A 26708-nucleotide genomic window follows, 5' to 3' on the forward strand; every position below is an offset into this window, starting at 1 on the left:
TGTTGAATAATCCATTGACCTTAATGTTACTTCCTGTGTGTATGTGTGCGTTCATGTATGCGTATTTTTTGTGTTTGTGTGCATCTTTCTATGTGTGTGTTTATATACTATATATATGTGTGTGTGTGTGTGTGTGTGTGTGTGTGTGTGTGTGTGTGTGTGTGTGTGTGTGTGTGTGTGTGTGTGTGAGTGTGAGTGTGTGTGTGTGTGTGTGTGTGTGTGTGTGTGTGTGTGTGTGTGTGTGTGTGTGTGTGTGTGTGTGTGTGTGTGTGTGTGTTCTGTGTGAGTGTGTAGTGGAGAACCAGGCCCACTGTGACTTTGTGAAGCTGAGGACAATGCTGATCAGGACCCACATGAACGACCTGAAGGAGGTGACCTGTGACGTGCACTATGAGAACTACAGGGCCCAGTGCATCCAGACCATGACCAGGTATGTGTGTGTGTGTGTGTGTGTGTGTGTGTGTGTGTGTGTGTGTGTGTGTGTGTGTGTGTGTGTGTGTGTGTGTGTGTGTGTGTGTGTGTGTGTGTGTGTGTGTGTGTGTTTGCTCGTGCACAAGTGTCAGTAGCATACTTATGTCACCATGCTACATGCCATCTAGGTGGCTTTTCTGGGCTCCTGCATAAACAAGGACGCGGGGTATTGATGTTGGATACCGGTTTATTGTAAGGTTGACAGCCAACGATACATGAGCCGGTGCTCCTGTTGCCATTTAGGAGAACTTCCTGAGTGTGTGTAGTGATGGCTCGTTGAACCTGTGCACATTGATTGCTCAATATTAACAGGTGTGCAACCTCACCCAGCCCCAGAGTCCGATCCGTCTGACTCGGGCCAGGGGAGGCTGCTTAAATCCCCCATCATCCACACCCACTCCAAAACTTGGAAGTACACTTTTTTATTGGGCATACAAAATGAAAACAAAGTAATATTGAAGGGGGGGAATATTGTGCCAGCAGCTATGAGTGAGATTAGCCATTACAAGCCATTTGAAAATCTGCCCATTCCTTTGTTTTACTGACACAACAAGTGGGCGCATCCACCTAGACGTACGCTGGATAGATCAGTCTACCAGCCTAACCAGTGGACTGTAGCACATGTTTGCATAAAATCCTCCCTTTAAAGCATCACTAAGTAATACATTTAAAGACGTGATGCCTTGTGTGATTGTGTTTTGCAGCAAAGTGAATGCAGAGAACAGGGTTGAAAGCCCCATCCCTCTGTTCCCCATGCCCACACCGGATGCGGACACCGAGAAACTCATCAAGATGAAGGATGAAGAAGTGAGTGGGAAAAATACATTATAAATCTAGAAATTGTTATTCTAAAATGTCCTCATGCCTTTAAGTAATGAGAGCCCTGTGAAAGACAGTGGCATTTTCTGCCACTGGACAATAAAGATGTCTAATCCAATTTGATTTAAATGGTCATCCTTCTCTCTCCCTCCTGCCCGCAACCTGCTCTTTCTACCTCAACTCTCTCTCTCTCTCTCTCTCTCTCTCTCTCTCTCTCTCTCTCTCTCTCTCTCTCTCTCTCTCTCTCTCTCTCTCTCTCCCAATGTCCCTCTGCCCTTCTCCCCATCTTCCTCCCCCTCCCCTCTCTCTCTCCCTTATATCCCTTTCCTCTCGGCCTCTCAACAGTTGAGGAGAATGCAACAAATGCTTCAGAAGATGCAGCAGCAGATGCATGAGCAGGACCTGTGAGAAGGACAGCTTCGTCTGCCATCTTGAAGAGAGGCGTCTGCATACACACTGAACAGAGCGATAGCCCCACCGGGAAGAAGAGAGACACACAAACACAGAGATTGTAGAAAAGTGAACACGTAATAAACATGTCATCTAAAGACATTGATGAAAAGTGCAAGGAATGCCTTGTGAACAGGGTAATGGCTTTGGTGGTGTTTTAACTCAAAGGTAAACTCTAATTAAGTCTAACTATAAAACTAAAAGTTGCTTTATTGATTTAGCCATATTCAAGTAGAAATAGTTTGCACCTTAGAGATAGTTCACTGCCCATAAGGTGGTTTTGTGTGACTGGCTATGACTGTTTTATTTGTGTCACTAATGCACTATTGCCATATAACCCCACCTATTTAATGAATGTTATGTTTGAAATTTTGGATACGTTTCAGAGCATGCTGAGGAACTCGTTCGACTAACTTCAAGCACATACATTTTCTAACTGACTTATTTATTAACGAATCGATCAATCACATCCCACTGACTGCTGTGTGTGTGTGTGTGTGTGTGTGTGTGTGTGTGTGTGTGTGTGTGTGTGTGTGTGTGTGTGTGTGTGTGGGGGGGGGGGGGGGGGGGGGGGGGGCGTGCTTATGAGTACATTTTTTATTATCCTACATTGTATTAACCAGTGTAAGTTTGATATTATAAATACGTGTGGTAATTAAAAGGGAATACAAATAAAAGCATCATCGCTCCCTAGGCCCTTGGTCCAGTGACACGTTATTCGTCAGTGAGCGCCTGTTATTTGAATGTGAGACACGACGAGACATAACAACAAGCTTTAAGACGAGATCAACACGCATATTCGTCCTCTCCAGTCTATCTGTTTTTACTCCCACGGTTCATCTCAGACAGTATCCTAGGTATGGGTTGCTTGCTGTGTATCTTTGTGTGTGCCCGCGTGTGCGTGCGTGCTTGTGGTGCGGGTGTGTGGGCGTGCGTCTGTGCGTACATGCGCGTCTTCAACGTTGCTTGAGGGTCGAATGTTTGTTTTCCGGGTGCAAAACAGTCATGTAACTGAACCGTGGGATAATAAAACCTATTCTGAATCCGATATTCCTCCCCCCGCGCGTGTGGCAGCATGGACTCGCTCGCACAGACCCGGCTGCTGCACGACGCGCGGAGCGACATGGAGAGAGCAGAGGAGGAGAAACACGCAAACGAGAGGTTGTCCCACCAAAACACAATATGGAAACAGTTCCAGGCGAAAGCCAAGCCTCTTCTCAGCCCTAAAGTTGGCATCAAGGAACCCGGCTCCAAGAGGGAACGAGCGATGTGGGCATTCAGAAAGAAGAAAAGTGGGGACCACTATGATCTGGACAGAGGCATGTCATGCTCCCAGCCGGACCTCGTGTTCTCCCCTGCGGACGGGGACGCGAGAGACCCGCGGCTCTGCGGCAAAATCGAGCTCAACTCCGGCCAACTCTGCGCTACCGAGGAAAGGTTGCAGGCGGCCGCGAAAGAATCCTGCGGAGGCAGCGGCTCCCATAGCCCATGGAAGCCCGGTAGGGTTCGGCCGTGCGAGCCTTCCCATCATAAGAGCTCCTCTCTGGGCTCGGCGTGTCTGGAGAGGCTGATCGAGGCGTCGGTCAGCAGCGGAGGTGAAGCGCTGTCAACGCGGAAGGCGCGGGTGAGTGAGCGAGAAAGAGACAAGATCACGAGCCCTGGTAACAAAGCATCAAAGCGCAATGACCGCGTTTTCTGTGCACGCGCGCGGTGTGAGCAGCCATGGATGATATTTACTCTTTCGTTCTGTTTTTCGGTGTGAATTTCCAACTATTAAGAGGATAAGCAGGGCGCGCACGCACCCAACAGGCGTGCAGCCACGCGAAGTGCTGACGATCAGAAAAATAAGATACAGGGTCGCACACACTCCCTCGCTGCCTTGGTTTCGACAGCGTCTCGACATACACACATACATACTTCGTCATCTTCAGGATGTTCGAGTATTTCACTGCGAATGAACAAATATTTGTTGAGAATAGTTTGAAAAAATACATAATCATTAGCAGCGTCCTGGGTAGTGGAACCGATTTTCTGCATTTGTTGATCGAGTACACACATGAGCCTCTGCCTTCCCAGAGTAACAATTCGACACGCGTATCTGTTGATCCAAAGTGGTACTCAAACACACCGCCGATTCCTTTGGAAGTCTAACCCGCGTTTTCTAATCTCCACCCATTCCTGAACGTGACTCACACTGAGGGCGAAACACCGAGGTTGAGAAGTAGAGGTAGAGGGAGAGGTGGAGATAAGGGAAGGGTAAGGGGGGTATGGGACGATGGTCTTTATTTTAAGTTCAACTTTCAGTCAATTTCTAACAATTTATGCTTCACCAACCATATCCTTCAAACGTGCATTTTTCATTCAAAATGAAGTTGATTGATTTGGTAAGCTAACATGAGCCTGTTAATCCATTTAAAGGTGCAGTATGTAGAAGGAGGGAGGTGGTACATTGTACCACCTCCTATGTACAAGGTACATAGTGGAACGTACTCGGCATAAATGGAAGATTATATTCATTAAGTAGGCTATGTTTTAATTGGTGTATAATCATATGAAAATAAGAATCGTTATGTTGTCGTTACCTCATGGCGCTTTTCCACCCGTGGGTCCGCTTCAGACCCAGCCTCAGCCTGGTAGTGAAGTTGGGGTATGGGCCCAGCTCAGTTCCGGCTCGTGATTCTACCGCCGACAGTACCCTTATGGTAGGGCGGGGTTTCAGCCGGATGGCGATAGCCTACGTCAGCATTGTGCTCTCATAGCAGCCCGACACAGTGTAGCCAAGCTAATGAATCCAAGGTAAAAGAAGAACGCGCACAATGAACAAAGAGCAACAATGAAGGACGTCCAAGGAGGACGGCAAACTTTTGCGCGACATTTTCTTCAATAAAAAGTGTGTGTAGCTCGAACTTGCCGGGCACCCTTCCAGGCGTCTCGGTACCCCAACGGAGGAGTACTGCTAGACGAGTACGGCTCAATACGGCTCAGTCCGGATCACGCCCACTTTCGGCGGTGGAAACACGACCCGTGCCGCACCTTTGCAGACTGAACCGACCAGCACCCTTTGGTGGACACACGCCATTAGAATAATCCCTTTATTACATAGGGAGAGGGTCCTATTCCGTGGAGGCCGCCATATTGCCCCGCCATGTTTCTAGGGTAGCCCAGGAGGGACAAGGATGTCGTTTTGTGCTGAGAGTTCTAGGAATGAGGGGGATGGGTTCTCCCCACGGCTGTGACCCGTTTGTGGTACTTTTCGCGTGCCGTCGTTCCTGCGTAAAAGCGTTATAATAAGCCATGTCACGTGTATCGAATGCACCCCATCGCAAAAGTCCCCTTAAGATGGACACCACCAGGCGAAAGAAAACCTAGGAGGCCAGAAACCACCTGGGCAGGACCGTGACACAAGGAGCTGGAACAGATGAACCTACCATGGGGAGAGGCCCAACATGATGCCAGCGACCCAATGCAATGTAGAGGGCTCATTGAAGCCTTATGTCCCACGAAGAGGAATGATGATGATGATGTTGAGATGCGCCACATACTTTGGGGTTTAACTATCCAGGATTTGACTAACCTCTCTCGGACGTCAACATCAAAATCCCTCACTGGCAAGACAAAGCTCAACACACATCTTTACACTCTCTGTAGCGTTATATATAAGCGTCCGAGAAGCTTAACCCTCTCTCTGATTATGATAAAATGGGTGTGCATTCTTTAATACATCCTTGTTCGTTTCTGAGGGCGTTTCCCTGTTTGATAACTAAAAGTCGCTCACTTTTAGTAAAAAAAAAAGTTAGTTTCCAAAACGTAACGGTTGCGATACAACTGCACAGTCTTGCACAACTATTGCAGTGCAAGACAACATTGTCTTGCAGCGCAGGCCGCTATCGATGTGACGATCAGCACGCTTAACAGATAGGGTTAATCCGTATTGGTGGTTCCCCAATACGGATGTGAGAAGCAGAATACGTGTAGAGAAACGTAAAAAGAATAAAAGGCTGTTGCAACTGCTCTCCGTGATGCAACCTCACCTCGAGTAGCCTCTGTCACTGGACCTCAGAGCTCTATTAAAAATGAGCAAAAGATTGTCATGCAAAATCGTGCAGTAAAACCGACCGGTGTAGAAAGCCACCTTTTCCAACGCTCGACAGACTCATTTTGGGTATGCAAATGAACGACAAGCAGGGCGGCCTACTGCTGCTGTTCTGGGAGTAATGATAGAGGCTTTTAGGCACAGTGGACATAGTCGGCGTTGAACCTGCGCGGTGTCATGTTGCCACCGCTATTCACCTCCACTCCTGCCTGCTGAGTGGGAGGAGCGGAGGGGGCCTTTTTTGATCACGTTTCCCCCCCGTTTAGGTCTGCTTTTCTGCCCCTGGAGCCACAGTGTTGTGTCATAAACTAGTGAAGGCATGTCTGGGTGAATGTACAGTGTTCCACGGGATTTTCTGGAAAACAGGTGGAATGCGATGCCAGGATACAATGGGCTGGAGACTGCCTGTGTGTGTGTGTGTATGTGTGTGTTTTGTGTGTTTGAGTGTGTGTGCGTGGGTGCGTGCGTGTGTGTGTGTGTGTGTGATTGCAAGTGTGTTTGTGTTTGTGTGTCTGTGTGTGTTTTACGAGGTATTTTAATATGGACCATGAATGAGAATGCAAAGCTGTTGTCCGGTAACCAGAGCTGTTCCCCCATTCGTGTAGTGGACAACAATCCCACACATCCTCCCTGATACTGAACACCAATCACAACCAAACAACATCTACCTTCCCCTCTAAGTAGCTCTCTCAAAAAGAGGCATGTTTTACCACCTGGTGTCATGTTATCAAGCCGTTAACATGAGGTTTGAGCCTCTGAACACACGCTACATGGGAACGTCCTTATCTTACAATGTAACCCGGTGATGATTAACTTAAAGGAGGCCCCTTAAAGCCCCTATGTCGACCCTGAGCACCTTACTGCCATTATCCAACTACATAACTCCTTGAAGATTGAAAAATAACGTCAAACAGCCTTGAAAAGCTGTGTATGTTTGTTTGTTTGTTTGTTTGTTTGTTTGTTTGTTTGTTTTGTCAGTCAGTCAGTCTGTCTGTCTGTGTGTGTGTAATTTATAACATATGTATATTGCAACAGCTGACAATATATCCTCAAAAGTTAAGTTAAGCATTCTGGTCAAAACCGGTTGGCTATTGCAAATCCTAAATGTGGTGGTGATCAGAATAGATTTAGTCATCCGTTTATTTTACAGTCAATACGAGACAAATCATCACGAGCTGATGATTTGTGCGTGGTGATGATTTGTGCCCACACACCTTGCACACACCCCTGGCCTTCATGCTTGTCTCTTACCTACCTCTCTCTTTACCTGTCTCTCTTTACCTGTCTCTTTCTTGTCCCAGTCTCTCCTTAACTGTCTCTCTTCACCTGTCTTTCTTTACCTGTCTCTCTTTTCCTGTCTCTTTCTTGTATCAGTCTCTCCTTTCCTGTCTCTCTCTTCGCCTGTCTTTCTTTAACTGACTCTCTTTCCCGCATCTGTCTGTACATCTCTATCCCGTCTCTCCCTTCACCTGTCTCTCTCCTCACCTGTCTAACTTCTTACTTGTCTCTCGTAACACATCACTGTCTTTACCTGTCTGTCCTAACTTGAATCTTCATCTAACCTCTTCCCACCTGCCACTTCCCATATGCCTCCGTCCTCGCCTCTCTCCCCATTGAACCTATCTCTCTTTCTTTCCTGTCTCTCTCCCTACCCTGAGCAGTGGAGGAGGGAGGCTTTCAGATGAAGCTGTGGTGGTGTTATGTCTGAATTGGGGAGGGCTTATCATTGGGTCCAGGCAGGACTGATAAAAACAGCGGATAAAAAGGAGAGAAACACAAGGCTTTTTCAGACCTCTGACTCTTTGGGGTTGACGGATACATGGTGAGGTTTCTGTCTTCTATTCACCTCTCTTTCAACAGCTTCTCATTACCAAGTCCCAGTAATAACCATGCCCCAACCCCCCTTCACCAGCCATCCTCTCTCCCCAAACTCTACTATCCTCTCCTGAACTCTGCTCTCCTCCTTCCTAGGGTTGTACTCCTAAGTCCTCCTGTGTATATATAGTTTGCCGTGGCGTGTCGTGGCTGTAACACCTGACTGTAGTCGCTGAGTCTCTGCAGACATTTCAGGGATTATTCAGAGTTCTTCTTCCTGGTCTCCATGTGTGGTCGTCCGCTATGTGTGAGTTCTCTCTCTCTCTCTCTCTCTCTCTCTCTCTCTCTCTCTCTCTCTCTCTCTCTCTCTCTCTCTCTCTCTCTCTCTCTCTCTCTCTGTCTTTTATGGAGATCTGGTCTCCAGGCTTTCTGTAACTAACCTTTTTGTTCTAGAGCCAGAAATATTTGCATGAGAATACGTTGGAACATATAGAAGTTACTGTGTTGTTGCTACTGTGTGCTGGAGTGTGTACGTTGTCTGATAGGTTGTTGTCACAACTGATTGTAGAGGTATACAAATATTTGCATAATTTTCCAGATGGAAATAGATACTGGCTAGCTTTTACTTTGCATCTGTGTTACCTCTCTGTTCCCTCTGTACTTTTAGGTGTGATATTTAACAAATCCATGGTCTAATGTTCCCTTGAGTTTGAATCGTGTACTGATGAAGCATCTTCTTACTACCCGAAATAACCATCACTTTGAGCCTGTGTTTAAGGCATACTTAGCCTATTTTAGTTTAGCTTAGCTTACCTTATCAGCGACAACCATGCTAATGTGGGAAAAAGCTTATTTAAGGTACGTCAACCCGACAGCAATCTTAATGTTAAACGAGTGCGCCTTAGTCTATGTTTGACATTAACCTTAAAATGCTAGAGTCGACAGGTTTGTGTCTTAAACATTAAACCTTAAACATCGATAATTTGATTTACGTTATGAATCCAACTCTTTGTAACTTAAAAATTAGGCTGACACAAACTGTTAGGCAACCCTGTATACCATGCTGAGGTTAAGGGTTGCTGTCAGACCTGGCAACAATCCCTGCAGTGACAATCAACTGACTCACTGTTGCCAAGTTACTGTCAGCAGATTGAAAGACACTATTGATCTCTTAAAACCTTTAAAAGCATACAAATGAAGGGGCAGAAGGAGTGATAGGGAGGTGGGATCTCAAAGTGCATGTAAACACAACCATAACGTGCTATAGATACACCTAAACAAGCTATCACTATGGCTGATTGGATTGGACCTGATCCACTGATGGCCTCAGCCTCAACCTTTGCTTCCTGATTTAGCGCCTCTGTAAGTCTGCAATAGGGCCTTAAGCAGCTTCAAGACTATGACAGAACCTTTGGATGCTATTTTTAAAATCGCCTTATTTAACATTGCCAATTAAGCCAGCCGAGCATGCATAGACACTGGGATGATTAATGATTTTCATTCATTTCGATTTATCATGTCTCTATTTTTATTGCCCCTTAAAGGGACACTGTGTAAAAATTACTCCCATCTAGTGGTACAATTGTATATTGCATTCAAACTAATAGTGCTCGCTTGTTCAAAAACTACAGTGGGCAGTATGTGCAAAGAAACTGTGTCATGACATCCAATACTACCTCATCAAGTCATTCGAGTGATGATGAGGTTCGTTATTTCAAAAAATGTCAAACTGCATTGAATCATTAGTGTAAGCTCATGATGTATGAGTAATTACTCTTCGAGCAAGATAGTGAATTATTTCAGTCATCATTCACGCTGGCTCAGAGTGAAAACACGTTTGCATTTCCTGTGTGCTTTTTGTCCCTCTCGGCCGTTCATAGACCGGAAGAACATGGAAGCCTCCATGAAGCTTACCCGTCCTATGTAACTACATATTAATTATTCTTCGCTCAGGAGGATAAGTGAGATTTTTGGCAGAGATGATTTTACATCAATGAGCACTTATTTATGAATGAATACGTTGATTAGAGGTAATAAATGACTTAAAATATTACACAGTGTCCCTTTAAAGCTAGGGTAGGACATTTACTTGTTGTTCGCATTTTTCTTTTAATAAACAATCCAATCATATCCAACAAAAGTGATGCCTCCAGTGAAAAAAGTGGCATAGTGCAGGTTGAGGGAACCTGTTTAGTCAAATTATGGATTTATTCAAAGCTTGAAAACTTCATACAAAGTCAACAAACAATGACAGTAAATTGTGAAACAACAGATATACTACTAATAGGTTCCTTTAAGAAAATAACTAATTATAACAAATCTCAGAAAATAACAAACATCCTGTTTCATATCCGTTTTATATAAATCCCTGTGTCATCAGGGAGGCCCTCTACTGGAACTAGCGAGGAAATATGACGTCAAAGTCTGCTGTAACACACCTGGTGGAGCAGGTGTGCCCTTCAAGGCCACACCTTTTAATAAATACGGACACTCTTATTACAAAGATGCAGCGGATTGTCTGTGCGTCTGTAGGGAAATGCGAGTTGAAAGTATCCACACGTTGTTGTTGACACTGAGGCTGAGTGGTTGATATTGCTTCTGGCTGTTTTGACCGGCTATTGATTTTCCTACCGGTCTTGTCTGAATGCTTTATGTCTAATGTCGGTTAGCCACCAAGGGGGATGCACTGAGGTAGAGGAATATTGCTTACCATTATAAATACATAGGTCGTAAACCCTGAAATATTGTTGGAATGTTTTTGTATTACTGTCGCAAAAATAATACTGCACTAAATCATTCATTATGATTGTGTGTGTTTTGCACCAGGGTTTTCACTGGCTTATGGTGTAGAGCAATATTTCTACTTTGAGATGTGATGCTCTCAATCATATGAATGGATGAATGTAAACACAATCTCACCTTCATATCTTATACAAAACCACTTTATAACAAATGGATCCAACAAGCTTTATAATCGATAACATAAAGATAAAGCCGTTTATTAAAAGTAAAGCATGCACTGTTGGCCGTAGAAGTGCGTGTGTGTGTGTGTGTCTGTGTTCCTGCCACACAGCAAAGAAGGAACATAATATTTTACGGGGAAAGTAAGGAACAGGGTTGTCACGGTATTCCCTTTTTCTAATTGCTTCAATGAAATATCTCAGCTATTTTTACGTTGCGTCCAAACGATGTGTTCACAACAGCGGCGTGGTCCTATAACGTGATTTTCCGATATTGCCGCATATTGCGAATTTGCGAAACCCCTGTTGCAGAGAGCTAAGGTGCAACTTCTTGCAGCTCGCAGAAGCACACTTCTCAGTGAGGGGAGAAGCTACTCTATCTAACTTCCTGTCAGTGGTGTCCCGGGGGGTGGTTAATGCCGTTGATTTAGAAAGTGGTGTTCAAAGCTGGGCACCAGAAGTGGTTTGAGCCCATGAAGAGAGGCAGCGCTCATCACGTCAGTAGGGTCATATACTGCAAACAGTACCGGGACTTGAACTGGGACTATTTCAGTGATAGAGTTGGCTAAATGTTTGGCATTCGGAAGGTAAGGCAGACTTCTACTATGCTGATTCAGAGGTGGCTTGACCCAATACTGTATTGTGAAAGTGAAGCTTTCCTTGTTGGTATGCTGATGAATTGATCCGGTGCAAGGCAGGAAATGCATGCAGAAAACCAAAATAACTAAATATATATGCACACTTCTCTCTTATTTTCTCTCTCTTATCTTCTTATTCGGGCTCCTCGGACACTTTGGCTATAACGCTACGGTGTGGGGCTGTGGAAAGCTCCGTCTTGGCAGTGATTGATGTCAGCGTCTGAGAGAGGGTTAGGCTTCTCTGAACCATTATGGGAATCCATACACACACACACACACACACACACACACACACACACACACACACACACACACACACACACACACACACACACACACACACACACACACACACCAGCCTTACTATTTATAGCAAATGCAACGGTGTGTGGCGCGTATCCATATGCAACATCTCTCGTTATTATGATGTTTATACACTATGACGGCACAAGTTAACAAAAAAAAATATCTGGGGAGGAACGGTGGCTCACCAGGTAGAGAGCGTACCATTAAGGCTCAGTCCTAACCGCAGCGATCCAGGTTCGATTCCTGCCCGTGGTCCTTTGCAAAAATATATCTTTCATAAAGTTGACGCAGGTCGTGAAGGATAGCACGCCCCCATCCATCCTAGAACTCTCACAAAATGGATTACTATAAATCTATAATGTTTAAATTCAAGCTGGAGCAGGGGGTTCACTCACACGTTAAGTGACGTCCTTTGGAGCTGACTGGAGAGCGAAAATGAAATCCACAAACCAAGTCAACGGGAACTCCAGAAAATACATATTTATTAGTTCCAAAAAGCACGACTGGGAGAGAAGAAAATGTAATCGGGAAAAAAAAAAACCACAAACACAAAATTAACGTAAAAACAACCAACGTGGGCTTCTCTCTATGTGTATGTGTAACTATGTCATATGATAAACTGTGTGCGTGTGTGTGTGTTCCCTAATGCTTATGTCTTCCCTTTTAATTAACTGCAGGCCATGGGTGCGTCTGCTCCATTGGCGGCTAACCCCGACCAAGAGGCTCCCAGCCCGGGGATGCATACGCTAGACGTTGAGCTGAGGAGAGGACACAACCTGGCAGCGAGAGACAGAGGAGGTGAGGGCACCCAGAACAAAGGGTGATTCCACTGGTCGGCCAAGTGTTTGCTCCAACTGTGTTGGTTGTTACGTGCTCGCACGCTGATATGCAATCACAATCTTACTCTTCTGGGCTAGAGGAAGTGAAAGCTAGGGTAGGGATTTATCTCAGAAGCGTTTTTATATCTGTTGACATTCTCTTTGCATCTCGACAGAAGATCTGGCAACTGTGCCGCCGAGCCTGACTGTCTACCTACCTCTCTGCCCTTTCACACCGCCGCAAAATCGGGGCCAGTTCGGAGCTAGGGCCAGGGCTTTGGTTTCACACCGCCAAAGAACCGGCTCCGGCCCCTAAAAACCGGTTCAACTCTGGCCCCACTTTAGGCCCCGTTCACACGAAGCCGAAACGGGCGAAACCGTTACGGTTTCGATCTATCCGGTTTCGAAGTATCTCCATATCCATATAAAATGTTTATACAACGAGCTATTGCCTTGACAGATGAATGAATTATTTAAGTGTAGACCTATAGCCAAAGGCTTTAAGCTATAGCGCATAATGTCCACAGAAATTATATGGTTGCCAACATTATTAGAGAAAAGGGGTTTATTTATCAAATACAGAAAATAGTCCCACCATACACGCACACATTTTTCATTCACTACACACTCACGCTTTCAAATTTCATTCACTGAAAGAGGCTACTGAACTTATGTTTCAAATTGAACGTGAACACAAAACATTACGTAATAACAGTAAAACAAATAAGGCCAGTAATAGAACGAATATCGGGTGACAAGAAGATCATTAAAATGGCTCACAATCCCGCATCAGCTGTTAAAATAGCACTTTGACCCTGTGGAACGGTTCGCATAAATTGGCACAGATAATTAGTAAAAGAGACGTCAAGTCATTCTTATCACGTTCCCGCATCCTCTCATATGTTCTTCTGTAAATATAACCTATAGTAGTAATAATGTACAATATTTGCAGTATCGCCCCCACCGACTACGCTTGGTATTGCATGGATCGGCGCGTCGCGTATCAAAAAGTTGGAGGACGCGTTTTGCTACGCTTCGACGCTTAATGACGGCCGAAGCGTCGCGTCGCGTAGCCTTTTGGACGCGTAAGCGTAGCGTTGCGTCGACTATGTAAGGGCCCTAAAAGAGCTGGGCTAGAACGAGAACCGCTTTTACGCAGGGGGCAGGGGGCGGGGTTATCCCAGGAAGACCAACGAAGGGCGGCATTTTTAAATCATCGAAGTGAACGATGGACGCTAAGACAAAATCGCAGTGGACCGTGGAGGAGACAACCTGTCTCCTTGGATTTTGGTCTTCTGCCGAGGTCCAGAATAAGTTCCACCATTGTTCTTGTTGTTTGAAACTGCGAGAGTTGCTGGTAAAGCGGAGACGTAAGCAAACGTTTGCAGTGACGTCATGACGTTGCTCTCGCCGGCTCCGTGGCTGGCTCTCGCCGGTGTGAAACCAACCGGTTCTTAACTGGGGTAAGGCTGGAACCAGTTTGGAACTGGCCCTAGCACCAGCCCGGCCGGAACTGGCTCTCGGTTCTTTTTGGTGTGAAAGCGGCATCTGTCCTACATCCCTGTCTGTCTACCTACCGGGATACCTGCGCACACTCTGCCAGTGCACCGATTTGTGCTTGCTTGAAGTCTCCCACAAGGCTAGGCAGACATAGTGCTAAAGCTAGCGGGCTAGTCGTGTGTTTTTGGGGGCGTGGCCTTTGAGGGAGGCCTGAGGGAAGGGGTGGGGTTATTCAATCAATCAATTTATTATTTAAAGTGCAAAATCACCATGGTACATGGTCTCAATACACTTTACAAAATATCAAGTACAATAATAACAATATTAAAACACCACAGGAATATGATAAAACAGTTAAAAATTAGTTTAAACCAAAGTATTGAGTAAAAAGGTATGTTTTAAGACGGGACTTGAAAATTGCAGTGGATGAAGCTTCTTTGATACATAGTGGGAGGCCATTCCATAGAAAAGGAGCACGGTAGGAAAAGGCCCTGCCACCAGCAGACTTTTTATTGATTGGTGGGATGACAAGGAGGTTAGAACTAAGAGAACGGAGTGGACGTGGCGGAATGTAGGGAAAAAGTAGTTCAGTTAAATAAGAAGGTGCAAGTCCATTTAATGCCTTATAAGTTAAGAGAATAACTTTAAAATCGGCTCTAGCCTGAATGGGCAGCCAATGTAATGATGCCAGGACAGGAGTTATGTGACAGTACTTGTTTTTGTTAAGAGTCTGGTGGCTGAATTTTGCACAAGCTGAAGGCTCCTAGTAGAACAGATGGGGAGGCCAGAAAAAAGGACATTACAGTAATCCAAACGGGAAGACACAAGGGCATGGAGAACCACCTCGGCGCTACGCCGGGACAGAGCAGGGAGGATTTTAGCAATGTTGCGCAGATGAAAGAAGGCCGACCTGGTGGTTTCCTTGATGTGAGACCGGAAAGTCAGGGTTGGGTCAAAAGTAATGCCTAGGTTTCTAATGTGCGTGCTTTCAGAGATTGAACAGCCATCGATTATTGTTATTTTTTTTCCCTATTTGTTGTTTTTTGTTGTTGTTTCTAATAGCTGCATGGTTCCTTCCATAGGTACAAGCGACCCCTACGTAAAGTTCAAGCTGAGTGGTAAGGAGGTGTTCAGGAGCAAAATCATCAACAAAAACCTGAACCCTGTGTGGGACGAGAGGACCACTCTGATACTGGACGGTCTGAGCGAGCCTTTGTATATCAAGGTAACGCCACAGTGTTTACCCTACTGACACAACACAACACAACTCACAGCCTACCGTCTGCCACAGTTTAGAACAAACTGCTGTATACCTGTCATTTTCTTCTCCTTTTGTGTAAAGTGTGTAGTGTACATGCTCTGCGTGCTTTGTTCACACACACATTTTGTTCTGTTTTCTTGTGGTTGTTGTGTCACCACAACAATTTTGACTTTTTTTGTGTGCTGAAGGTGTTTGACTTTGTTCTTCTGCTGTGTTGAAGGTGTTCGACTATGATGTTTTATTGTGTTGAAGAGGTTAGACTATGACTTTGTTGCTTTCAAGGGGTTAGACTATGATGTCTTTATTGTGCTGAAGGTGTTAGACTATGATGTTTTTCTGTGTTAAAGTTTTTTGACTATGATGTTTGGTTGTGTTAAATGGGTTTGACTATGAAGTCTTTATTGTGTTGCAGGTGTTTGACTATGACTTTGGCCTCCAAGATGATTTCATGGGCTCTGCATATCTCCCTCTGGACTCTCTGGAGCAGCAGAGGTACCTTCTGTCTTCCTCCTCTCGGGCTCGTAGGGTCAAGGGTCATCCCTGACCCTGAGGATTCTCAACATGGGGTTTCATCACTCATATCGGGACCCCGAGATTGTTATCTTGATATTGTAATCTTGATGTTGTTGTCTTGATGTTATTATCTTGATGTTGTTGTCTTGATGTTGTTATGTTGATGTTGTTGCCTTAATGTTGTTGTCTCAATGTTGTTATCTTGATGTTATCTTGATGTTGTTGTCTTGATGTTGTTATCTTGATGTCTTTGTTGTTATCTTGATGTCTGTGTTGTGGTCTGTGTTGTGGTGACAGAACAGTAGTGGTGACCCTGGAGCTGAAGGACTCCCACTACCCAGACCAGGACCTGGGTTCCCTGGAGCTGTCTGTCACCCTGGGTCCTAAAGACAGCCCTGTGGAAGAGCCCAAAGACTGCAAGGTAATAAGACCCCCCCTCTCCCCTCTCTCTCTCACTCGCTCTAGCTCTCGCTCTCTCGCTCTCTTCACCGTTCTATTTCTGCTTCCTTGGTCTGAAACACACTTTCCCCAAGACAATTTATACTGGCCCTGGCACAACGTTGTATTTATAAGCTCCATAGGATTGAAATTTTATAATGAAAAAGTATTCTTTTTATATCACATTTGAGTTGTACGTTTTTACTGTTCAACGTGACTTTTTACTGGCCCCTGGCAATCGGGCCCCTGTTGAACCCTGTTCCCCCTCTCTCTCAACACAATTACTTTACAGTGCTTTATTTGTGTGGGAACACAGTAGAACCTGGCATATCAATAACAATAATCACAAAAACTCTCCTCTTTCGCCCCTAACATTACTATCTTGTTTACAGACCCGACTAAACAAATGACTCCCCACAGCGTAACAGCGTGAATGGTTGTGTAGGTTGATTATGAGATTGTTTAAAGGTTGTGACATGATGATGCCTAAACCTTTAAAGCAGCCCAAGGATCTTCCAAGCTATCGATGGAAGCTGTATTTAAACAGAGTGAGTTGTCGTTGGTGTTAGTATTAGCGTTAGCAATAGCATGGGTTAGCACTCCCTTAGACCCTGTGACCCTGTTCCTGTATCTATTCAATTGACATCTAATTTTTAATGTAGTATTATGGTAAACATAATTATCATCGGTATCCGTGTTGCGCAGACATAATACAATCAATATTATTGGAAAGCTTTCCTTGTTGGTATCCTCAACGGTTTCCCATTAGGAATGTGACTTCAGGTACTTCACTCAATGAAGTACTTATTAAGCTCAACAACAAACCCCTATGGACACTTTCCATAATGGAGGCTCCATTATGTGTCTGAAGGGTTTTGTTTGAATGACTTTGAATGTCTTTCCATTCTGTATCCTGTAGCCACAGGAAAACAATAGGATGGTGAAAGTGGGGAAGGGAGTATTCCTATCGTTTTCCGTGGTAACTTCATTATAAAACAATTATCAATGCCTCAATATTTGTTACAAAGAGATGTTATTGTGATGGTACTTCTACTCAGGCATGGATGGAGAAAACACTTTTTTTAAATATATGTTTGATGGTCCATTCGGGATAGGGCAGTGGGTTTGGAGAACAGATGGAAAGACATGTAGCATAGGAGTACTGGTGGGAATCAAACCTGTGTCACTTTATACAGTATTGACTACAGGGTTAGCTCACTAGCTGGTCGAGACACTGAGCCGCCCAGAGAAAGAACATTTAGGGCTAAATTCCGGTGAATAAATAATTCACAAATGAACTTATAAAAAATTCATTCTGAGTTAATATGCTGTCCTGCATCATGAATTTTTACGCTTTTAATTTGAAGGGAAGCTCAGCAGTCATAGGTTCAGTTGAATTCCTGCAATATGTAATATTCTATGTATCTATATCCAGACCATGCTGCTCAGAAGGTCTTGGAAACGGTCCACAAAGGTAAATACCTCATTTTTAAGTGGAACACATCCTCCTGATATTAATATTTAATCGCAAACTTGTCCTTCATCGTTGCAGTGCATTGTACCTTGATGGTCCGTTTTGATAAAAAAAAATTCTGTCTTGTTTGCTGCTGTGCTGTGTTGTCGCTTCTTGTGTCGGTCATTTTTGCGTGTTTGGTTGTGTTTGTCGTCTACCACTCGTTACCAACGTCTCCCCTGGTTTTCGCACACTCACCGCGTGTGTTCCGGTGCTCTGTGGGCTGTGATCTGTGATCTGTGATCTGTGGGCTGTGGGCTGTGATCGTGTGAGTGATTCCGGTGGATGTGCACCCAGAGTGAGATAGGACGGATCATGAATAAGTGATGGCTTTGATACACGGTGTGAGTCTCCAGACACGCAAATCCTCTAGTCTAGTGTTAGCTTCGATACGATTTTTGACCATTAGACCCTCCCTGTGTGCATGCACTCTATATCCGCCCTGTACCCCCATCAGTCTTGCCTGTTCCCCCAACCACCAGAAGATACCTTATCCTGTGGCTTTAAATATTTATTGAAATATTTACTTTCTGTTTAGATCAATGTATTTTTTGTTTGCTATATTAAACTTATAGTAACTTTCCAATAGTTGAAAGGTCATAAGCACTTAAATCGTGTGTGTGTGTGTGTGTGTGTTTGTGTGTGTGTTTGTGTACGTGTATGTGTGTGTGTGTGTGTGTATATGTGCGTGTGTCTTTCTGTCTGTGCTTATGTGCCTGTGTGAGTGTGCGTGTTTGTGTATCTGTGCGTGTGTGTGCGCGTGTGTGTGTGTGTGTGTGTGTGTGTGTGTGTGTGTGTGTGTGTGTGTGTGTGTATATGTGCGTGTGTCTTTCTGTCTGTGCTTATGTGCCTGTGTGAGTGTGCGTGTTTGTGTATCTGTGCGTGTGTGTGCGCGTGTGTGTGTGTGTGTGTGTGTGTGTGTGTGTGTGTGTGTGTGTGTGTGTGTGTGTGTGTGTGTGTGTGTGTGTGTGTGTGTGTGTGTGTGTGTGTGTGTGTGTGTGTGTGTGTGTGTGTGTGTGTGTGTGTGTGTCACAGCAGCAGCAGTCCATGCGTCTCTCGGAGGTCCACCGGAAGTCCCAGCTGTGGCGGGGCATCGTCAGCATCGCCCTGATCGAGGGTCGCGACCTCATCCCCATGGACCCCAACGGCCTGAGCGACCCCTACGTCAAGTTCCGCCTGGGCTCCCAGAAGTACCGCAGCAAGGTGCCTCGCCCCTGGGCTCCTCAGCCGTTCACCATCCAGCCACCAGGCAGACACTTCCATCCACCTGAAGTGAACTCAGATGCGTGTTGTTGAGGAGCAGGTAGGGGTTAGGTGGTGGGGGGGGTTCTTGCTCAGACATCGGGCTCCAGACAACCGGCTTGGATTCAAACCACGCCAACCCACTACCGGAATAAGCTGGCCATCCATGGGTATCGCGAGTATGTGTGTGCGATATGTGTGTGTGTGTGTGTGTGTGTGTGTGTGTGTGTGTGTGTGGTGGGCCACCAGTTTTGCAGGTAGAGCAGGTCCTCAGGGGGTTGCTGGTTTGGATTCTCAGGGTGTCTGGCTAAGTAGGGAGGTTTCCCAGAGGAGCACGTACGACCGCTTAAATGTCTCCACAGGTCGCTCTGTGTGAAGAAGGAGATTTAACTATGACTCGAAAGAAATGTGGTCGTGAACGGTTTGATTAATGCCAGACCGTTGAAGCACTTTGTGACAACAGATGTAAGATAGCAACCAGTATTCAGATATATCTTGCATACATCCCCATGGGGGAGTTTCCAGTCTCTGCATTTAACCCTGCGAGGACCATTTGGCTGCCAGGGAACCAACTCCGGTGCCTTGGTTATGGGCAGGTCAAGAGTGTTGTCCCTCATGATTTCTGGTGTGGGGGATACCTATGTGTACACAAAACAATGTAACTCCACGGAGTAATGAGTAGAAAGGCCTCCTGGTGGTAGAGGATGGCATTGAACCCTAATTTCTGTGACCAATACTACTGGTCCTTTACCAGACACTTTTTATCAAAGCAACTATCATTACATTCAGATGCATGTCCTTAAGGTATCTTTCCATATTTAGTTCATATTATGCCTCATAGCAATATTATGAGGTGATATTAACTGCACTCTGTTTACCCATCCGCAGACCATTTCCAAGACACTGAGCCCTCAGTGGAGGGAGCAGTTCGACCTGCACCTCTACGAGGAGACCGCGGGGGTGCTGGAGATCTCCGTCTGGGACAAGGACACCGGCAGGCGGGACGACTTCATTGGACGGTCAGTTCCCTCGCTCTGCCGTGGAGCCATCTGGTTCAGCTGCCCTGATCGTCGCATGCAAAAGCTGTCTGGTACCTCAGGCGACAGAAACGAACAAGCAGGGCTTTACGTAAATGCGAGTACTTCACACAGTTCTATCGAGATTTGGAGTTCAATAGCCTCCTGCGTCACATGCCTGCCATTGGCCCAACATCATTCACGGCTGCTCAATTCGTCCATAAAGACAGGCACATGCAGAATATAGTCAGAGAGGCTAAGTGGGCCATTCACAGGCTAGGCTGCAGCTGAGGCCCCTGGCAGGGAGGTAGAGATCTAAGGCTTGCCGACTATTTGATGGGGAGTACAATTCGGGTTACGCCAGCTAGCCCCCTAGCTGACCTAACCTGATATGGGGGGTGGGGGGATGTAGGGATCCCACGTGTTAACGATTTTAAGAAAAATAGCTGGTCACTGCTGAGACCAAACTCACCCCCGCCATTCCCCGAATCCACTCTCATTTTCTCTCCCATTAGCTCTAACTGACTTTTGCTGGGTGCGGGCCGCAAGGCTAATGGCTCTCGCAACTTTTCCCAGGACAAGCCAGGGCCCAGTTTGTCGGTAGCTTTCTAGATTAGTATCTTGATGGGAATAATAGAAAAGGAATGGGTACCTGCTAAGAAGGAGGCATCCAACCGATTCTGTAATTCTATTAAATTTAGTATCCGTTCTCCATCAGCCACAGGCTGTCCGGGAAACATTAGCAGAAAGAAATTGTACCACACTAAATTTAGCTTTCTTAAAAATCTGGTGTTTGGCAGGATAGACGTTTTTAATCAATGATTTTATTGTCAGGCACAATCTGGATTTTTTGCTAAGCTGGTAAAAATAAATATAAGTTTAAAGCTGCAGGTGGCGAAAGTCACTGGTCACTGTGGTGGATGAAATGTGATATACAAATAAACTTGCCTTGCCTCGCCTTTCAATTTATAATGTCTAAAACGGGATCATTACAAGACATTGACCTAACCCAATCATTAAATATTTAAAAGTATATACAGTTTCAAAGTCACATCACTATTAATTAAAAGAGAGAAGTAGCTTGTGTCCTCTAACACTACAAGGTAACAATCTTTCATATTCGGAGAATTAATTACACTGTTAACAACTGGCACTGATAGATTCGCTGTTGAGTTTCGCAGATTCGCTCAACAAAAAAAAGACGAATATAACACTACAGATGTAGTTTTGTGGCACAGCCACCAGTGGGCGCCAGAACATTGCTATTGAGCACTATCTCCCTTATGACATCGAATCATGTACAGCACTGCGGTCAACTCACCTTCTCACAACTGTCATCACTGACGAATTTCCTGCACAGACCTTTGTGTAGCCACCACCCATCCATTCTCACTTTCGATGACATTGACTGTGCTTTTGAAATGCAATAGACCATACTGAACAGTGCAGAAATCTTCGAAAACAGCTTTGGGTTGCATGTTATGCTGGTGGACTGGTCGGATATTTATTTTGCCTCAAATTAGATTTGGGTTTCAGTTTTTTGCCTGGTTGTGCAGTCTTCATTGTATTCGATTGTGTCATCTTGTATTACTATTTCCATGAAAAACGATATTTACCCTATTCAAACCAAATTATTGTGACTCTTATCTCATTCTAAAAAACGATTTGGCGCTCCCACTACATCACACAAATTCCTCAAAACAGATTTCAGAGAGAGGAAGAGACAGTGTGTGTATGTGTGAGTGAGGAAGATAGTGAGGAAGCGAGAGAAAAATGAAGAGAGAAAGTAACATACTTCGAAACACTTCAATCACTCGTCACTCTCAGCACACACACACACACACACACACACACACACACACACACACACGCACAAGCACAAAGCTCCAGCCCTCTAGTGTGTGTGTGTGTGTGTGTGTGTGTGGGCGCCTCCCTCTCTCCAGGTGCCAGCTGGATCTGTCCACGCTGGCCCCGGAGCGCACCCACCGCCTGGAGCTGTCCCTGGAGAACGTCCCCGGGTCGCTGGTGCTCCTGGTCACCCTGACCGCCTCGCTGCACGTCTCCATCGCCGAGATGTCCGTCACGCCGCTGGACGACCCCCGGGAGCGCGCCCACATCGCCCAGCACTACGTACGTACCGGGAGGTCGTACGCCGTCCGCGGGGCACGCACACTTTGGGGGTCACGTCTCCCATCAGAACTAGGACTTGGGTTTACTGGAAGACAATAGGCCTTATGTATGTCGTGACGTTCCTGACATGATGATGTCATGACATTTGACATGATGTCATTTTATGCGTAGCACAAGGATTTCATGACATACCTGACATGATCTCTTGTCCCACGTGACATGATGATTTCATGACTTACCTGACATGAGGATTTCATGAGATACGTGACATGAGGATTTCATGAGATACGTGACATGATGACATCACAACTTACGTGACACGCCGATGTCATGACACACGTGACACGATGACGTCATTACATACGTGACACAATGATTTCATGAGATTACATGACATGATGTCGTCATGAGGTACGCGGCGTGATGGTGACATGATGATGTCATGACACATGTCAAATGACATTCCCATGAGATACGTGACATGACGACAACATGACGTACATGACATGATAGTGTCATGACTTTATATGACGTTACATGACGATGTCATGAGCTACTACCATGACGATGTCATGACATACCTGACATGACACCACAGTCAGAGGGAAAAAACTGTTTTTGCATGGTTCACTGAGAGTGACAGAGATTGGAGGCTCTGAACACTGCAGGGATCCCTTCGTCAATAAAACATGATCGATTTAATTTGGAATTACAACTCGACGCAACTCAAGCCCTGGTTGGAACACTATCAACGGCAGGGGGGCCCCCTGCCGTTGATAGTGTTTCAACCAGGTGACCACGGTGTGGGGTTATCCACACCCTTACCACCCAGTGGTAAGGGCGCTGAACACCCAGCCCAAAGGTTATGGGTTCGTTATGTCCTCAGTCTGAAGGCATCCGTGAGCAAGCAGCCCTCCCCCCCCCCCACCGGCTCAACCAATGGCAAGGATCTTGTGTTTGAATGGAGAACCACATATATCAGAGATGTCGGATTAGAGCAAAACCGGTAAAATTGAAAGAGGAAGTGAGCTGAAATGTGTTGTGTGAACCGTATTCCAGGGCTTTCTGAGGTCCTTCTCCAACATGCGGGACGTTGGGATCGTGATGATCAAAGTCATACGAGCTGAAGGACTGATGGCTGCTGATGTGACAGGTACACAGGCACACTCGCTGACGAATGCATACGAAAACACACGCACGTATTACACACACGCACACTCACACACACACGGGGGCACATAGAAATGCGCGCAAACACCCCCACACACACACACGCACATTTACACATGCACGCACATACACACACACACACACACAAGTTAATCTATTAATATAAACTGGTGATCCCTATGGAAGACTTTAACAGTATTTATATGAACTGGTGTTCCCTAGCGAAGACTTTAACAGTATTAATATGAACTGGTGTTCCCTAGGGGAGACTCTAACAGTATTAATATGAACTGGTGTTCCCTAGGGAAGACTCTAACAGTATTAATATGAACTGGTGTTCCCTAGGGAAGACTTTAACAGTATTAATATGAACTGGTGTTCCCTAGGGAAGACTCTAACAGTATTAATATGAACTGGTGTTCCCTAGGGAAGACTCTAACAGTATTAATATGAACTGGTGTTCCCTAGGGAAGACTCTAACAGTATTAATATGAACTGGTGTTCCCTAGGGAAGACTCTAACAGTATTAATATGAACTGGTGTTCCCTAGGGAAGACTTTAACAGTATTAATATGAACTGGTGTTCCCTAGGGGAGACTCTAACAGTATTAATATGAACTGGTGTTCCCTAGGGGAGACTCTAACAGTATTAATATGAACTGGTGTTCCCTAGGGAAGACTCTAACAGTATTAATATGAACTGGTGTTCCCTAGGGGAGACTCTAACAGTATTAATATGAACTGGTGTTCCCTAGGGGAGACTCTAACAGTATTAATATGAACTGGTGTTCCCTAGGGAAGACTCTAACAGTATTGATATGAACTGGTGTTCCCTAGGGAACGCTTAACATAACTAATCTGAACTGGTGTTCCCCAGGGAAGAGCGACCCGTTCTGTGTGGTGGAGCTGAACAATGACCGACTTCAGACGCACACCGTTTACAAAAACCTCAACCCTGAGTGGAACAAGGTCTTCACCTTGTGAGTCCCCTTTTTGGTGTTTATTCTCCTCTACAAGAAATCCATAGTGTTTTTAGGTTTCTGGTTATTATTTGTTGTAAATTGCATTTGAGCGATGCAACTACTGTGTGGTATTTAACCCTTTAAAGTTACTTACCATTTTCAGAGTCCACCTCGACTCTGCATAGCCACCCTCCCCCTTCTGGCCACCATTGTACACTGTGTTGTGTTGTATTGTATTGTATTGCATTATAGTACTTAACTGTGTAGCAACTGCAGTAGCTGCTATCATTGCTGTAACACGGGGAATTGGTTAGCCTATAGCGATTGTTGTACTTGCACTTGCTTCTATGAACATCCTTTCTGTGCCGACAGCGATATATTGTTGCACTTCTTATGACAAATGTACTTATTGTAAGTCGCTTTGGATAAAAGCGTCTGCTAAATGCCCCAAATATAAATGTAAATGTACCATCCGCATGCACTTACTATTACTACAGCAAACACACAACTATTGCTAGTCCCAAATAACACAACACAACTAGCAGATTGTAACATCTGATACTATATATTTGCACGTATCACAAACATTAAGTAGCTTGAACATCATTCTAAAGTAGGACCTCTGCTCCGTCCTTGCGGCCAGTAACGTGAAGGACATCCACGCGGTCCTGGAGGTCACCGTTCTGGACGAGGACCGCGACCGGAGCGCCGACTTCCTGGGAAAAGTTTCCATCCCCTTGTTATACGTGAGTTTGTTTTGGATGTTTTGGATCGATGAGTACTTTATTGATCTCCAGGGGATATTCAAAGTCACAGTAGCTTGCACATAACACAGCATACACATACAACATAAACAGAACAAAAAATACATATATATATATATATATATATATATATATATATATATATATATATATATATATCCACATGGATCTGCACGGACAACCGGAGCTGCTACCGCTGCGACCCGACCCCGGATAAGCGGTTTGAAGATGAGGATGAGGATCCGCCACGTACAATATGGACGCTAAAAAACATATGCTACGGTTCTCTTGGAGAATGTGTGTCATGATGGTAGTGCAAATAAGTGTGTACAGGCAGCAGTGCAGGGGTTACATTTAGAAGCCAGCATTAAATATGGACAATAAAAGGGTATGATGTGAGCATATTAATCATTTAAAAAGTATAGCAGTGCAAGGATAAAGTCTAAAGAAATCCAGTATTAAATATGGAATCAGTAATAATGTAAACAGTTCTTTGAGTTTGTACTTTATATTTTGTATTTTGTCTTCTCATATATATTTTTTATTTTTGCCCTTGAAATCGAGATTGTCGATCTCAAGGGGTTATCCTTCAAATAAAATTGTAAAGCTAATAATTCCATTCATTTTAATGAAATGAAGAAAAATAAAAAGGTAAGCAATGATAAACAATGAAACAAAATTATGACACAAGTGGCCAGTTACAATTAAGTAATATTTAGAAATAAAGAAAAACCCAAAATGAAAAGAAACTGTCCAACACTTGCTTTACCCAATGTGATCTTCATCACCGTGAGTCTCGCCATGCTTCTGCTCTTAGTAAATCCACCAATTATGCTAATCATGCTAACCAAGCTAATGATAATTAGCATTCATGCTAATGCTAACCATGTGTTCTACATTCTTCGGGGCTTTTGCATCAGGTCCGTAACGGCGTGCAGAGGGGGTATGTACTCAAGAATAAACACCTGACTGGACCCAAGAAGGGCGTTGTTTACCTTGAGATCGATGTGATCTTCAATACTGTGAGTCTCCCCTTGCTTCTGCTCTTACTAAATCCACCGATCTTCTCAGACTTCATAATAATTACAATGAATTATAACGAATTATAATTCCGTTTTCATTCAAATTCTTCAACATATGTTATCTGTCCTCTTCCCTCAGGTCAAAGCTGCCCTAAAGACGATAGTTCCTGCAGAAAACAAGTATATCGAAGAGGATCCAAAAGTTTCGAAATATGTATGTTCCTATTGTGATAATGTACCATTTATGCGATCAATTTTACCTGACAGATATCAGGCATGTTTTGTTTGTGTCGGCGTGTAAAGAGAATGTACTTCACACTGAAAGTACACTTGGACCTCGAAAGGCGTGAATGGGGTTTGAACCCATGATCTTCTGTTTACGAGACAGACGCCTTACCACTTGGCCACCACGCCGTGTAGAAATGCGTCCACATAGACTGATAATAACCACACCGTTCTACCCCGCCTACTTATTGCATGTTGTTCGTCCTGTAAGCTTATTATTTATGGTTAGACGTCGAGGCAACGCAATTACCACACAGCCGTGAAAATGTTTTGGTTCTTCGCCGGGTTTTCGATAGCGGACCAATCTCAACCCTTGTCGCTGCGTCGCCTCGACGCAAGGTTACAATTTTTGGGAGGCGCACGTCAGGCCCTTGCGGTGGACGCAAGGAGGTTCCACAAGGACGTAATGGGTCCGTAAACCCCCTTGCGTTGCGTCGACGTGGAACCATAAACCATCCCGAACGCACCAAAATGCCTCGTTTCCACCGAGCGGTGCGGTTCAGTTCGCGGTGCGGCTCGGTT

General features: G+C 44.9%; 2 protein-coding genes, 1 long non-coding RNA gene and 1 other non-coding gene across 12 annotated transcripts in view; 3 read left to right on the forward strand and 1 right to left on the reverse strand.

Annotated features, from left to right (window-relative positions):
• LOC132455705 (septin-5-like) overlaps nt 1–2457 on the forward strand; it is an 8282-nt gene extending 5825 nt beyond the window's left edge. Inside the window, exons 10-12 of the mRNA XM_060049641.1 lie at nt 295–430; nt 1176–1278; nt 1636–2457. Of these exons, the coding sequence (XP_059905624.1) occupies nt 295–430; nt 1176–1278; nt 1636–1698 (302 nt within the window). The 3' untranslated portion in view covers nt 1699–2457. The remainder of the gene's footprint in view (nt 1–294; nt 431–1175; nt 1279–1635) is intronic.
• Nucleotides 2458–2665: 208 nt separating this feature from the next.
• LOC132455688 (multiple C2 and transmembrane domain-containing protein 1-like) overlaps nt 2666–26708 on the forward strand; it is a 160818-nt gene continuing 136775 nt past the window's right edge. For 2 of the 9 annotated variants that reach the window (XR_009525321.1, XM_060049601.1), the window contains exons 1-15: nt 2667–3364; nt 12230–12350; nt 14953–15095; nt 15544–15623; nt 15942–16065; nt 16583–16630; nt 17518–17556; nt 18631–18798; nt 19726–19856; nt 21797–21983; nt 23043–23136; nt 24031–24133; nt 24759–24861; nt 25800–25901; nt 26041–26115. Coding sequence is in view for 8 of the 9 variants with exons in the window: in XM_060049601.1 (XP_059905584.1) it covers nt 2816–3364; nt 12230–12350; nt 14953–15095; nt 15544–15623; nt 15942–16065; nt 16583–16630; nt 17518–17556; nt 18631–18798; nt 19726–19856; nt 21797–21983; nt 23043–23136; nt 24031–24133; nt 24759–24861; nt 25800–25901; nt 26041–26115 (2067 nt within the window). In the remaining variant the exon portion in view is untranslated. Of the gene's footprint in view, nt 3365–7821; nt 7956–11011; nt 11196–12229; nt 12351–14952; nt 15096–15543; nt 15624–15941; nt 16066–16582; nt 16631–17517; nt 17557–18630; nt 18799–19725; nt 19857–21796; nt 21984–23042; nt 23137–24030; nt 24134–24758; nt 24862–25799; nt 25902–26040; nt 26116–26708 lie in introns of those variants that run through there. The other 7 variants (XM_060049602.1, XM_060049608.1, XM_060049609.1 and 4 more) reach the window with 7 other exon arrangements.
• Nucleotides 14108–14815, forward strand: LOC132455715 (uncharacterized). The gene is made up of 2 exons (XR_009525325.1): nt 14108–14292; nt 14740–14815. It is a non-coding gene; the product is annotated as an uncharacterized LOC132455715 (long non-coding RNA).
• On the reverse strand, nt 26244–26315 carry trnat-cgu (transfer RNA threonine (anticodon CGU)). Its single transcript has one exon. It is a non-coding gene; the product is annotated as a tRNA-Thr (tRNA).

Source organism: Gadus macrocephalus, chromosome 4, assembly GCF_031168955.1.
Source record: "Gadus macrocephalus chromosome 4, ASM3116895v1".
Taxonomy (NCBI): Eukaryota; Metazoa; Chordata; class Actinopteri; order Gadiformes; family Gadidae; genus Gadus; species Gadus macrocephalus.